We start from the raw sequence: 12,153 nt of genomic DNA, 5'->3' as shown, positions 1-12,153 counted from the left end.
CAGGAGGTTAGTCTCTTTTATCCCAGCTCTTTCAAAACTACAGAAAAAGCAGTGTGCTGTTCCGAGGCCAGCATTTATTTATTTGTACATCTCTTCTTTCTCTCTTCTCAAAACTTGAATTCTGGCTCTATCTTCTGCTTTATCTGCCTTTTCTCTTCCCAGTCCCGTCTCTCTCCCCTTCTAATTATCCCCAGTGGGAGTAATTTAATCCCGCATCAGATTCTCCTGGTTGGGGAAAAGGTACACTAGAATTCCCCAAAAGGAAAAAATTCAGGGTTGAGAAGAGCATTTGTATTACTGAGGACTTCATTGGAATTCCAAAAACAAGATCTTTCCTTTTGAAAGGGCTTTGTGGCCAAAAGAATCCTGACCCATGCGTAGGAAAGAAGAGGGCTTAACTGATGCCTCTGAATTTGATACTGAGCATGGATTCCTCTTTTTTTTTTTTTTTTTTAATGTTTATTTTTGAGAGAGAGTGCGAGCGGGGGAGGGGCAGAGAGAGGGAGCTACAGAATCTGAAGCAAGTTCCAGGCCCTGAGCCATGAGCACAGAGCCCACCGCGGCGCTCGAACTCACAAACTGTGACATCATGACCTGAGCCGAAGTCGGATACTTAACCAGCCACCCAGGCTCCCCAGTACTGAGCGTGGATTCTTAAATGGTCCGGGAGACTTTGAAGAAGCCGTTAGTTTCTCCAGATGCTGGAGTTCCTTGGTTTCTGGCCACTCGCATTTCTGCCACGTGGGGTGAGAGGGTGCTTGAAGACCTCTCATCAGGTCTTTTAACGATTTCCTCATAATGTTCCAAACAGTCTGAGTTGTTGAGGTCAGCAGAGAGCCGTTGATTCTTGTCCTAGATTCCGGTCCAGACAAAGTGCTTATCAAAGGAGCAGTTTCCGCTTACAGTAGCAATGTAAACTTGGCTCGTGAGGCTACATTTAGTGCTCAAATCTGCAAATAGCCCTGCAAGATCAGTTCATTTGTGCAGCCAATCCTAATCCTGTCTGTGACCTGGCAGATGCAGGGCTCCACCCAGAAAGAGGAGAGATTCTTTTCAAACCTGGGATCGTAGAGGAGTGAGGCCCTATTACCTGCAGGCATTGAGTCAGGAGTAACTGCTCATCACAAAGCCGAGAAAAAGAAGCCGGGGATGCTCCTAACCTGATGTTCCGTGTTAAACGGCCTCCTTGATGTCGTCTCCCAAAATGATGCCTCGTACCCCCCACAGCACAGGCAGGAGCCCCTCTAGATGAGCCCCCCACCCCCCCAGGTGAGCAACAGTGTTGGTTAGGTTCTGCTTCCAAGGCAGTGGCACGAATTCCCAAACGAATCTTCAGCAGCGTGCAGAGAATCCATACGAGCGATCCGTATCCACCTTTGAGAAGACTTCAGGGGAGGGTCCCGTTCCAGAAGGTTGGAAATACTTCCGGGCAGGCCCAAAGGCCATGGCTGTGCCCACGTGGTCTGTGTGGGGTGGGTTATCCCTGGTCTTAGCTCCTGGGATTGAAGCCTGAGTGACTGTATCTGAAATACGGAGTTTACTGGGGAAAGTACTTTCTTCTAATACATACCAGAGTATTTAGTTATTAAACATAATCATTTGTGTATTAGCAACGGTGTTTTACTTGTTCCAGGAAACCTCGCTGCCGCTGTTCTTAGTCCTTTACCCTGATTTGCAGATTATCCTAATTCCCCTGCTCCCTGTGTTCCTCCACCACTCTTCATAACAGTAGTTTTAAAATTTTCCTCTCACCTGGTTATTTGCCTCTTCCAGACCCTCACCTTTGAGATGGGTGGCTGTGGCCTGGGGCGAGTTGTCTGACTTCCTGGAGCCTCTTTGGAGATCTGGACTGTAAAGCGCGGACAGTTATACCTACTTTGCAGAGCCTTGGTGGGATTAGAGGCCCTGCGTCGGTAAATTCCAGCAAGGGCCCACGTGTGGTAGGAATTAAATTCTAACGGCTCTTCTGAACCCCCTGTGGCCTCATGCTACTTCAGATTCTAAATGTGAACCAAGCGAGAACAAGCCCGCCACGATCCCCGCTAAAACATGGCTACCCTCCGGGGCCTGCTCTGTCAAAGCCAAGTGCTGTGCAGAGTTCTTTACCTGCATTCTCTCATCCCATCCTTAGGACCACCCTGGGAGGCTGGCGCCGTTACGCTTATTTGTCACACTGAGGAGACTGAGGCTCGAGGCTGAGTAGTTTGCCTACACGGCTGTGTGGTATTTGTCTCAGCAGCCCACGCAGGGCTGCCGTGCAGACCCCCAGAACCTGCGGGCCTCGTTCTTCGATCACCCTGTCCCCTTACCTTCTAGCTCCAGGCGGCCGGGTGGCTGTCTCCATCTGCCACAGGCTGGTGGGGGTGGGGGTGGGGGGGGTGCGTCCTACTCACACCTTCTACTGTTTTCTCCATTTCTCCAAAAGTCTCTGCTTTAACCTCCCCGCTCCTCTCCCAGTGGGTCAGACTCACTTGACTCTCGCATCCGCGTAAACAGAATGGCATTAAATGGTCCAGGTCACGCCCCTACCCCCCCAGGTAAGACTGGTGTGTACCGTCTCCCTCCCCATAATTCCTCACATCAGGCGTGCACAGGGTCTAGCCTTAAATTTAAGTAAGCCGTAACAGGGAAGCAGCTGTCATGCCAAAGGAAACCATTGAGTTTAATCACCAGTTTGCAGCAGCAGTGAGGCCACGTGCACGGGAACTGCCCCGTGCAGCCCAGGCTGGTCTTGTAGCGGGTGCAGGAGCCGCGCAGACGGCTGTTCCCACTAGCTTGGGTTCGGGGTTTAGGTACATTCTGCTCCCCCGTTTTATGGCTAACTCGTCCTGCCACAGGTTGCGTGCCTCCAGTCCTGTTGTGTTTCTAGCAGCTCGTTCACGGACAGAATGAGAGGAAATAAGCCCGAATGCAGCACGCTATTCCCGCATCTCCTACCCTGTTGAGGCGGACAGTAGGGTTCACTGGGAACAGAGAGGACCCCCACAGCGTGGCCCCTGGGTGTCTTCACTAGAAGGTCTTCAGTTACCCCACAGACCAGGGGTTATTTTTTGATAACTCCTACCTGTTGGAGTCTTACTACATTTGCTGGCATAATGGCCCGGTTTTCGACACTAAAAGAAAAAGATTAAGGGTGTAACTTTTCATAAATTCAAATCTCAGTAGAAACATCTTAACCTGTCTAAGGAACCATAAAAGCTAGTTAGCTGCCTAACTAGCTTTTTTTTTTCATAACTTTATTTTGAGAAACCAAGACAGCACAAGTGGGGGAGGGGCAGAGAGACTCCCCAAGCAGACTCCGCACTCAGCACGGCTGACAGGGCTTGAACCCATGAAGCCGGGAGATCCCCACCCGAGCCGAAACCAAGCGTCGGACGCTTAACCGACGGAGCCACCCAGGTACCCTTGATGGATTTTATCTTAAATGAAGCTCCGTTTCAGGCCTGAGAGACCTTGAGATTCAAGCTATTATCACTATCCCAGAGAACAGGGCTCAGGATGTTCAGAGGCCCCCCAAAATCAAACGTATGAGAAAGGCAAGGGCCCCGTTCCCTGGCCTCTCCCGGTGGAGGTTGCTCTTCCAGTGTAGAGCGGCCAGAAGCACAGGACAGTCAGGGCGCCTGGCTGGCTCAGTTGGTGGAACGTGGGACTCCTGATCGCAGGGTGGGGAGTTGGAGCTTCACATTGGGTGTAGAGATTACTTACAAATAAAATCTCTAAAATAAAAAGAGCACAGAACAGCGTAGAGTTTGTCTCGTGAAGGTATGTATGATGTTTTTCTTCTTGATAAACCAGGGGGGAAAAAAGGAAACCAAAGTGCTACATTCCCTTAGGAAATCCTGCCCCCTAAATCTTGAGGACATTATAGATCAACTCAGAACTGGTAACGCAGCAAAGAAGGTGATGAAAGCTAACTTAGTAGCTTTTAAAGAAAGTCTTGTCTGGCCAGAGAGGTAAGTCAGATGAGGTCGTGGAGACTTAGGGTAACATTGGGGTTACCAGTGCCCGCTCACTGCCCTCATTCACACCCGTAGACCCCAGTGTGGTGGTCTTACCTGACCCGAAGGGAGTCGCACCGCAGCTACTCACCCTGTAGCACGGGCCGGGCTCCGGCGCCCTGAGTCCCAGGTGGTAGGAGACCAGGTGCTGCTGGGGCCTCTGAGCGGGGAGAAGCGGTCCCTCCGGCGGGGAAGGGGGCCTGCGAGGCTCCTGGGCACGAGCAGGAGGGGCTGAACCCCGTGGCCAGTTGACAAGCTGCTGATAAAGTCAGGAGAAAACACTGCAGACGTGGCGACTTTGCACTGAGGGCAGGGGCTCCGGCCAGGCGTGTACATGCAAAACAGGTTTCAAGGTGCTTTACTGCGGCGTTAATTGCCGACCGCGTGGCTCCGGACGAGCCTTAGACTTGGGCTTGTGGATCGCCCACAGTCATTGAGGAGGCTTCCCCCCTGGAAGCGGCAGAGGGCGCCCTTCCGAGCCGGCGCCGGCCTTCCCTCTGGCTGAGGGACCGGATGTGGGGCCACTGATTGACAGCGGCTAAGCGCCCGCCCCCCGTTCCCATGCCTATTTTGACCTCCTTCAGATTTAACTGGCCGTCCGACTTTCAGTCTTCCGGACCAGGGGTCAGCAAAGACTTTCTGTAGGAGACCAGAGAGGAAAGATTTCCGGCCTTGCAGGCCGTCTGGGCTCCGGCGCAGCCCCTCCTAAGCACGAGACCGGCTGTAGATGACGCGTACGTGAGCGTGGCCCGGTTCCAATAAAACTACGAGCACTGACATTTTCATTTTCACGTGTTACAATATATTCTGGTTTCTTTCCCCTACGATCTTTAAAAAAAAAAAAAACCCACTGCAAGTGCCGGGCTGTACAAAAATAGGCAGTGGCCCGATCTGGCCCCCAGGCTGTAGTTTGCTGACCCCTGATGCGGGTGCTCGTCAGTGCTTGGTAGCAGTGGGAAGAGTATGTGTTCCCGCAGGGACCGGGCACAACCAGGATGGCCCCGATGCAAGCCCGGAGCTGGGCCCCTTGGTCTTTATCAAAAAACCACACACGTCGGGCGCCTGGCTGTCCTAAGTTGGAGGAACGTGCGACTCTTGATCTCAGGGTCGTGAGTTGGAACCCCACTGATTATTTACACACACATGCTGCCCACTAAGGAGAATTCGAGGGCCGATGAGCTGAGCAGGGCCGCTGCCTGCTGCAGAGGCTGCAGAGGTGGGAGGGGGTCTGGGCCGTGGCGGGTGCCTCTCCCGGGACGGGTACTTGGAGCGGATCGTGCGAGGGTGAGGGCAGCTGGGTGTAGTGCGGTGCCAGAGTAAGTGCTCTCCAGGGAGCGCGTGCGGTAAAGGGAACGAAACACCCCTGCCCCCTCCCTGCCTGCACACTCACCTTCGTGAAACTCGGGTTGAATAAAAGATTCATCTTGGGACTGAGGGAAGTACAGAGAGAGAGAGAGAGAGAGAGACAGTTACAGCCTGGCTCCAGCCCTCCATCACCTGCTCATTAGCGTGCTCCTCACCAGCCTACTGCAGATTTCCGGTTTCTGAGCCCCCTGGGGAAGGAGCCCATGCCCCAGCCGGGGGATGATGGAGAACTGCAGAGGGTTGGGGGTGGGTTTTAAGTGTTTCTGCTCATTTCTAGAACAGTTTGGGAAGAGCTACATGCCTGTCAGCCCTGCACAAATACACATGAACAGCCTGGGTTAGAGTTTGGTACAGCACCTGGGGGGGGGGGGGGGGGGCGGGGGGAGGCAATGCAGGGTGAGCTAGCAAGGAAATCACTGCAGGGGGGAGGGGGGGCATGCTCACCAGACACTTCATTTTCCACCTTGGACCAATGAAGGTATAGAAGGATCTAGATCCAGAAGCCAGAAAGCAGGCACCGAACCAGAGTTGCTAATCCAGGTGTCATACTTACTGTGCAAATTGGCACCTGGGTCCCTCGGGGCAGAAGCCCACGAAGTAGTTAGCGCACATTATCTTACGGACATGGCGGTGTTTGCACAGGGGACCTGCTGGGCAGAGAACAGCCAGAAACACACATGACAAATCTCACCGGGAGGGTATGGCAGTCATAGCTCTCCACTTAACAGGGTATATAAACCTTGTCCTTTCCTGCCCAAAGCACCTGCTTCCTAGCCACGTGACTGAGAGGGGAATGGCCACCTCAGAATGTGCTGGGGTGGGTGCCAGCTGGCCAGTGCTGAGCAGTGGGGTCGGAGGCATCCCTGACACACTGCATCTTGGAGGATTTACGTAGTTGTAGACTGTCATTTGTCACCTTTACTTAGCTCCAGAAGCTACAGCTGAGGAAAGGCTAACCCCACCACAGCTTACTAATCCTCCCCTAAAATGCCCCCAAAGGAACACTGCCGAGGACTCAGAACAGTGCACCTGAACACCAATGAAAGTAAAGGGCGCAGTACTCAGAGCACAGGGACTCCAATGGGGGGACCCTGCCTCTTAATGGGGCAGGTGGAGCACGCTTAGGTGACAGCACCCCCCCAGGTGGGTAAAAGAAATAGACAAGAGAATGCATGTGGTCGGTCTCCCCTGGACCAGACCCGATGCCAGGGGCTTCCTGTGAGGTCCTATGTCTGCCAGCTCAATAACCCTATGAAGGAGCTGTTTCCCCTTTCGATAAGTGAGGAACTGCATTCAGCAATTCGTTCAAGGTCACGCAGCTGATACATTCTGAAGTCACCGGGATCTGAACCCAAGTAAGCCTGCTGGGAGAAGCCATGCCAGGCTGAATGTTACAATACACAGAGGGTTCTTTTCCATCAGGGCGAGCCTGGGGGAGAACTATGGAAAGGTCTTCTGTTGGGATTTTAACCCAGGGGCACACCCCACGGGGCCTTATCAGGAATATGCATCCTTCCCCTGCTGGGGACACCCCCCACATCGTGACCACCTAGTGCTCCCTTTCCATCGGGCCCTCACCATCCTTGCAGAAACCTTGGTCATACCAAGGACAGTCCCGGGTCTTGAAAGCTGGCTTCACGTGGAGAAAGGGACATTCCTTGTTGTTGCAATCACCTGAAAAGTCCAGCATTCTTTAAAAACGGGCTCATCTTAACGCTCATTTCCACCCTCCCCAAAGTGGACTGACCGCCTTGCCTAGCCTCCACTTGCCTTCCTTCCATCAGCAGCAGCTTTTAGAAGACAGCAAGGATTTTCTAATCCTTCTTGCAATCTAAGAAGAATGGATCCCAATACTACTTGCTAAGTAGGACTTGGGTAAGAATAAACACATCTGGAAGAGCAGAGGCAGGGCCAGATATCCAGAGGGAGGGACTGGAACGGAAGGCATCTGGAGGCCACCAGAGAGGAAGGAACGAAGAAGCGGCGGGGAGAGGAGAGCCAGAGCGAGCCCCTAAAGATCCAAGAGGACACAGTGTGGATGCGTTTCAATCAAGGCCCTCTGTGCTTCGTCTCTGCAACGGAGACCTACGGTGCTTCTAGAACCAGGGTACAGTCCTTTCTGGCGGACAGGCCAACAAGACCAGCTCCAAAGCTGGCGGTGGTCTGATGCTACATGCTACACAGGGACCCCTGTGGTTGCACGATGCCTGTGCTGTAAGCTGTGGGTAATAGTCCAAGACTCGGGTCCTCTAGAAGGAGCCAGCCTCGTGGGACAGACCACTGGAGAATTGTTGTAAGGACACTCTTAGATTTCTTGCAGGAGCCCAGGGCTCTGAAGGAGCGTGGGGAGGAATCAGTTCATCTTTCACCTCATGTGAGTAGAGACTTGGTGGATGCTTCCAATCCCATCCTCCTTAAAAGCCTACAACTCACGGGTGTGCCCGGGTGGCTCAGTCGGTTGGGCGACTGACTTCGGCTCAGGTCATGATCTCATAGTCTGTGGGTTTGAGCCCCGTGTCGGGCTCTGTGCTGCCGGCTCGGAGCCTGGAGCCTGCTTTGGATTCTGTGTCTCCTCCCCTCTCTGCCCCTCCCCTGCTCACGCTCTGTGTCTGTCTCTCGATAATAAATAAACGTTAAAAAAAAAAAAAAAAAGTCTACAACTCCGTGCTTCTCAGAGCCAAAAGGACTTGATGGTGTTCGCCCCATTGGTTTTCAAACTTCTCCAGAGATCTACTTAAAGGTCGCCCTTCTGCAAAGCAAGTTTCACCGCTGATGCCTAAGAACAGTTTGAAATCACCGTTCCCTCCCTCCTGGCCTTCCCGTCTCACAAACGAGGACAGCAGTGCTCAGAGAGGGGAACTGCCGTGTGCAGCCCAGGGCAGAGTGCAGCCTCTGGGCTCCCGCCTTTTGAGGAATGGAAGTGACATCCCTCCCCTAGGGCTGGCAAGCATTTGATCTAGGAGGCAGCGGCGGGAAGTCACCTGCCCGTGCAATGCTGCCTTTCTGTCCTGGCCGGGATGCACCTTGCTGCATTCCTCTGGCGGACAGCAGGTGGCACCCGCACCTCACCCTCCAGTCAGCCTTTTCGGAGTCCCCCAGGTAGCTGTTAGAAGAGCGCAGCCAGCTGCAGGGCCCAAGACCCTGGGCCCCCTCAGCTGCCCCTTCCCACTCCAACACCTCCCAACATAATGTTCTACATAAAACAGTTTACTTCCAATAAGAGCGATAATTACTTTGGGGCGCCCGGGGGGGCTCAGTCGGTTAAGCGTCTGACTTCCACTCAGGTCATGATCTCAGTTTCCGTGAGTTCGAGCCCCACATCAGGCTCTGTGTTGACAGCTCAGAGCCTGGAGCCTGCTTCGGATTCTGTGCCCCCCCCCTTTATGCCTCTCCCCCACTGGTGCTCTGTCACCTTCTAGCAAAAATAAATAAATGTTATAAATTTTTTTTTCTTAATGGTAAGTGGCATTTTTAAATGAAAGAGGTTTAGGTGCTGACCAAGGGAAGCTGGGCTTCAGGTAAACTCTGTGCTTCCCTTCCAAGAACACATGCAGGCCACGGGACCTCAACTCCCAGCAGGCAGGACACAGAATTTTGGCCTGGGAGGAGCTCTTTGGGGATGCTTCGCCTTCTTCCCAAATAGCCGGGACCTCCCCCACTGCCCCCCCCCCCCGCCACTGGCACTAAGGGCAGCTTACCCCAAAGCTGCCCCAGTCAGAGACATCCCTGAAGACTGTGGCAGCTCTCTGTCCCTCCAGGTCACTCTTTTGGAACACAGTTTGAAAAGCACTGGACTAGATAATCCTTAAGGCTCCTTCCAGCTCTGGAAAGCACTGAGCTGTAGAATTTCACTGGGAAGATATTTTACAAGATCTGAGGCACACTTGCCGATTCAATCTTAAATGAGGTGGCAAGTGGTTGTGGCCTCCTGCCCCGGGCAGCCCTGTGCACGACAAAAGGAGGTCTGAAAGCCAGAGAGAAGGAGGACACTGGTCCCAACCCGACCACACAAGATAATTTTAGAGGCTGTGCTTCTGAACCTCATGACTGTATGTTTACAGTGACCCTGCATTGCCAATAAGAGATGCTAGTTTTCCGCTTACGGAAGCAGTGCAAAGTTTTCTTCTATAATAACACTCCGTAAAACAAGACAGTCGAAAGAATCGACAGTGACACAGGTCAATGGCGCAGGTGCTTTCTGTGTTTGGCAAGCATCGTGAAAGTGGCTTTCAAATCCTGCTGTTTGGGAAATGCTGGCCCGGACCCACCCCGGGGACAGAGACGCGGCCCATTCCAGGCTTATTTCCGGACAGTCAGTCCGGGTATGTGATTAGCCAGGACTGCAAAGGGAAACAATTCAGCCTTTGAGTCCAGCCTCACCCCACCCTTCCCGTGGGGGTGGGGGTGGGGGTGGGGGTTACTCGCGTGTGCCGAGCCTGTGGGCCAGTGAAACAGGGATCCCAGAGTACAGTTCCACTGTTCCTAGGGGGCTGGAAAAGCAGGTGCCTGGGGCTCAGAGAGGCCCGGTCGGCCACCGGAGACATACACAGTCTCCTCTGGGCTTCCCTGTCACACGTCTTCCTGTCTCCCCAGTCCCCACTGCCAACCCCCCTAGGTAAGGGCTGGAGCCAGGAAGGGGCGTTACCGAACTTGGAGTAGAAGTAGCACTCGGGCATCCTGGTGACATCGTACTGGTGCAAGAAATTGCACTGGTCGCCCTTCTTACACAGTCCCCGCAGCCAGTGCTTACACACCACCATCTTCTCCCCTCGGTTGTGCCGGAGAGGACAGAGCTTCCCTGGGAACAGCAGAGCAGCCAGCTGGGAGCACCCCCACCCCCTGCTTGCCTGGGATTCCCGAGGAGCGTGCCCCGCACCCATCCCGTCACCTGACCCCTGGTGGAGGCCACACAGAGGACGGGCTGTCGTCTTAGCACTGCCACACCTTCGCCCGAAGTTTCCTCTCTGCCTGGCCTGCCCTCGTGCTTCTCAAACCCCGGGAAGCCCCAGGGGGTCAGGACAGCTCCCAGCAGCCTCACAGCCCCCCTCTCCTCCAGGCTCAGGGTGGGGCTCCTACCAGAGAGCAGAGCCGTGGCTCCAGCCCGGGGCCCCCACCCAGCACGGCCCCTGGCACACAGTGCTTGTTCAGGGCCTGTTAAAACCAGGTCTCAGAAACCCCCCTCAAAGGTTGTGTTTCCTGACCCCGCAGACCTAATGTGCTGACCTAAGAGCCGGCTGTGTAACTAACAACTTAGAAGGAAGTAGAAATGTCCCGTGTGACTCCGTTACCCTCTTACGGGGGTACTGCCACCAGCAGGAAGGGTGCCCCAGTTCCCAAGTTCCTAAACAGGACCTGCCTCATGCTTGGCCACCCCTCTGCTAGAATGTGAGGGTTGCTGGGAAGGGGTTCTTTGTAAATAGTCCCACCCTCACCCGGCCAGTGACTTGCTTGGGTGTGACCTTCCACCAGGGCACTTGGATTTCTTTGCAAGAGGGCGTAGATGTGTAGACGGCCCCAGCCCCCCACGCCCCGGTTCCCCTGCTGACCCACCTTTCTCACAGAGCCCTTTAGCGAAAAAGTTGCACACAGCTGAGCCCGACTCTAGGAGGGGAAGAAGGAAAGAGAGAAGGTAGCTTCACCAGAGGCTGCACCTGCCAGGGGGTTTTTCCTCCTCAGGAAGTCCCTACCCACCCCCACCCACCCCCGCCACCCCGAACCTCCCCAAAGCTTGGGCCTGGGGCTAGGGCCTGGCTCTTTGGATGCTGGCCTCCAGAACCAGCCTCAAGACCTCAACACCTAAGCCCCCAACTCTGAAACACAGGTGATGGAGGGGCCCAAGGCAACTCAGGAGGCCAACGTGGACCTTCCTGGCTTCTCACCATTCCCTTTCTGTATCTCTCCGCTTTCCCCGTCTGGAAAATGGGCTGCCTGGAAGTCAGCTCCATTCTCCTGGAATCCTGGAGAGTATGTAAGAGGGGAGCCCTCGGCCCCTGAGAAGGGGGGTGCTGAGCTGAGAATCACGGGTGGCAGGCCCCAGTCCCCAACTCGGTCCCCCTGGTGGGCCGCAGTGAAGGGGCTGAGCGGAGAAGCCCAGAGAACGGCGCGAGGTCCCCCAGGGGGACGGCTGACACCCTGTCCTCACTCACTGTCCATGCCCTGGAAAGGCAGGAGTCCAGTGCCCTTCTGCATCTCTACATCCTTCTCGAAGGTGAAGGTGAACTGCTCTAGCCCAGCAATGACCTCTTGCATCTTCCCTCTCCTGCCGGGCCGGGCCGCCCAAACCTGCTCAAGCCCCTGCAGGCGCACCCTATATAGCTCATCAGAGGCCCTTAAGGGGGCAGGGTCTGGTGCTGCCCCCCTCATCCCCGGATGCCGGTGGCCAGGTGACAGCTGGGCTGCTCTCCAGGCACAGCTGTCTTCTTACTCCCACCTGGAGCCGGTGCAGACGCCCCGGGGCCCCCGCGCCCTCGCGCGGTGTACCTAGCACCCCGCTCACCATGCGCGCCGCTGGGGAAGAATTAGCAAAGCCGCACGTACGCACGCACGGCGTATGCGCAGACATTACCAAACCTGTGCTCAGTCTTTCAACATGAAGACAAAGCCACAGGTTAGCCTTGAGCAGAGTTGCACAAACCGACCACAGCGAGGCTGTTCTGATTCCCAGGAGCTTGGGGGCCAAAGGGTGAGGGGGTGGGCGGGGCAGGGGTGCAGAGGGAGGGAGCCCCCTCCCCCCCCCCGCCCCCGCCTCCCCCGCTTCCCTCCAATCGGGCCCCAGCCGACCCCTCCCTCT

At 55.0% G+C, this 12,153-nt stretch overlaps 1 protein-coding gene across 4 annotated transcripts; it reads right to left on the bottom strand.

The window, feature by feature from the left end:
• Nucleotides 1-3,950: 3,950 nt before the first annotated feature.
• Nucleotides 3,951-11,614, bottom strand: CPSF4L (cleavage and polyadenylation specific factor 4 like). 4 transcript variants are annotated; one of them, XM_058704998.1, is made up of 7 exons: nt 11,510-11,614; nt 10,914-10,964; nt 10,009-10,161; nt 6,942-7,037; nt 5,917-6,010; nt 5,389-5,428; nt 3,951-4,257 (listed from the first exon to the last, which is right to left on the bottom strand). In XM_058704998.1, the coding sequence occupies exons 1-7, from the start codon at nt 11,610-11,612 to the stop codon at nt 3,979-3,981; spliced, it is 816 nt and encodes a 271-aa protein (XP_058560981.1). In that variant the 5' UTR covers nt 11,613-11,614; the 3' UTR covers nt 3,951-3,978. The 4 variants fall into 4 exon arrangements, with proteins under 4 accessions (XP_058560981.1, XP_058560978.1, XP_058560979.1 ...); XM_058704995.1 differs by lacking the exon at nt 10,009-10,161 and having other exon boundaries at nt 5,917-6,013; XM_058704996.1 differs by lacking the exon at nt 10,009-10,161 and having other exon boundaries at nt 3,951-4,254; nt 5,917-6,013.
• Nucleotides 11,615-12,153: the final 539 nt, after the last annotated feature.

The sequence above is a fragment of the Neofelis nebulosa genome, chromosome 16 (assembly GCF_028018385.1).
Source record: "Neofelis nebulosa isolate mNeoNeb1 chromosome 16, mNeoNeb1.pri, whole genome shotgun sequence".
Classification (NCBI taxonomy): domain Eukaryota; kingdom Metazoa; phylum Chordata; class Mammalia; order Carnivora; family Felidae; genus Neofelis; species Neofelis nebulosa.
The sequence above is the reverse complement of the archived record's forward strand: the minus strand, read 5'-3'. Positions and strand labels throughout refer to the sequence as shown.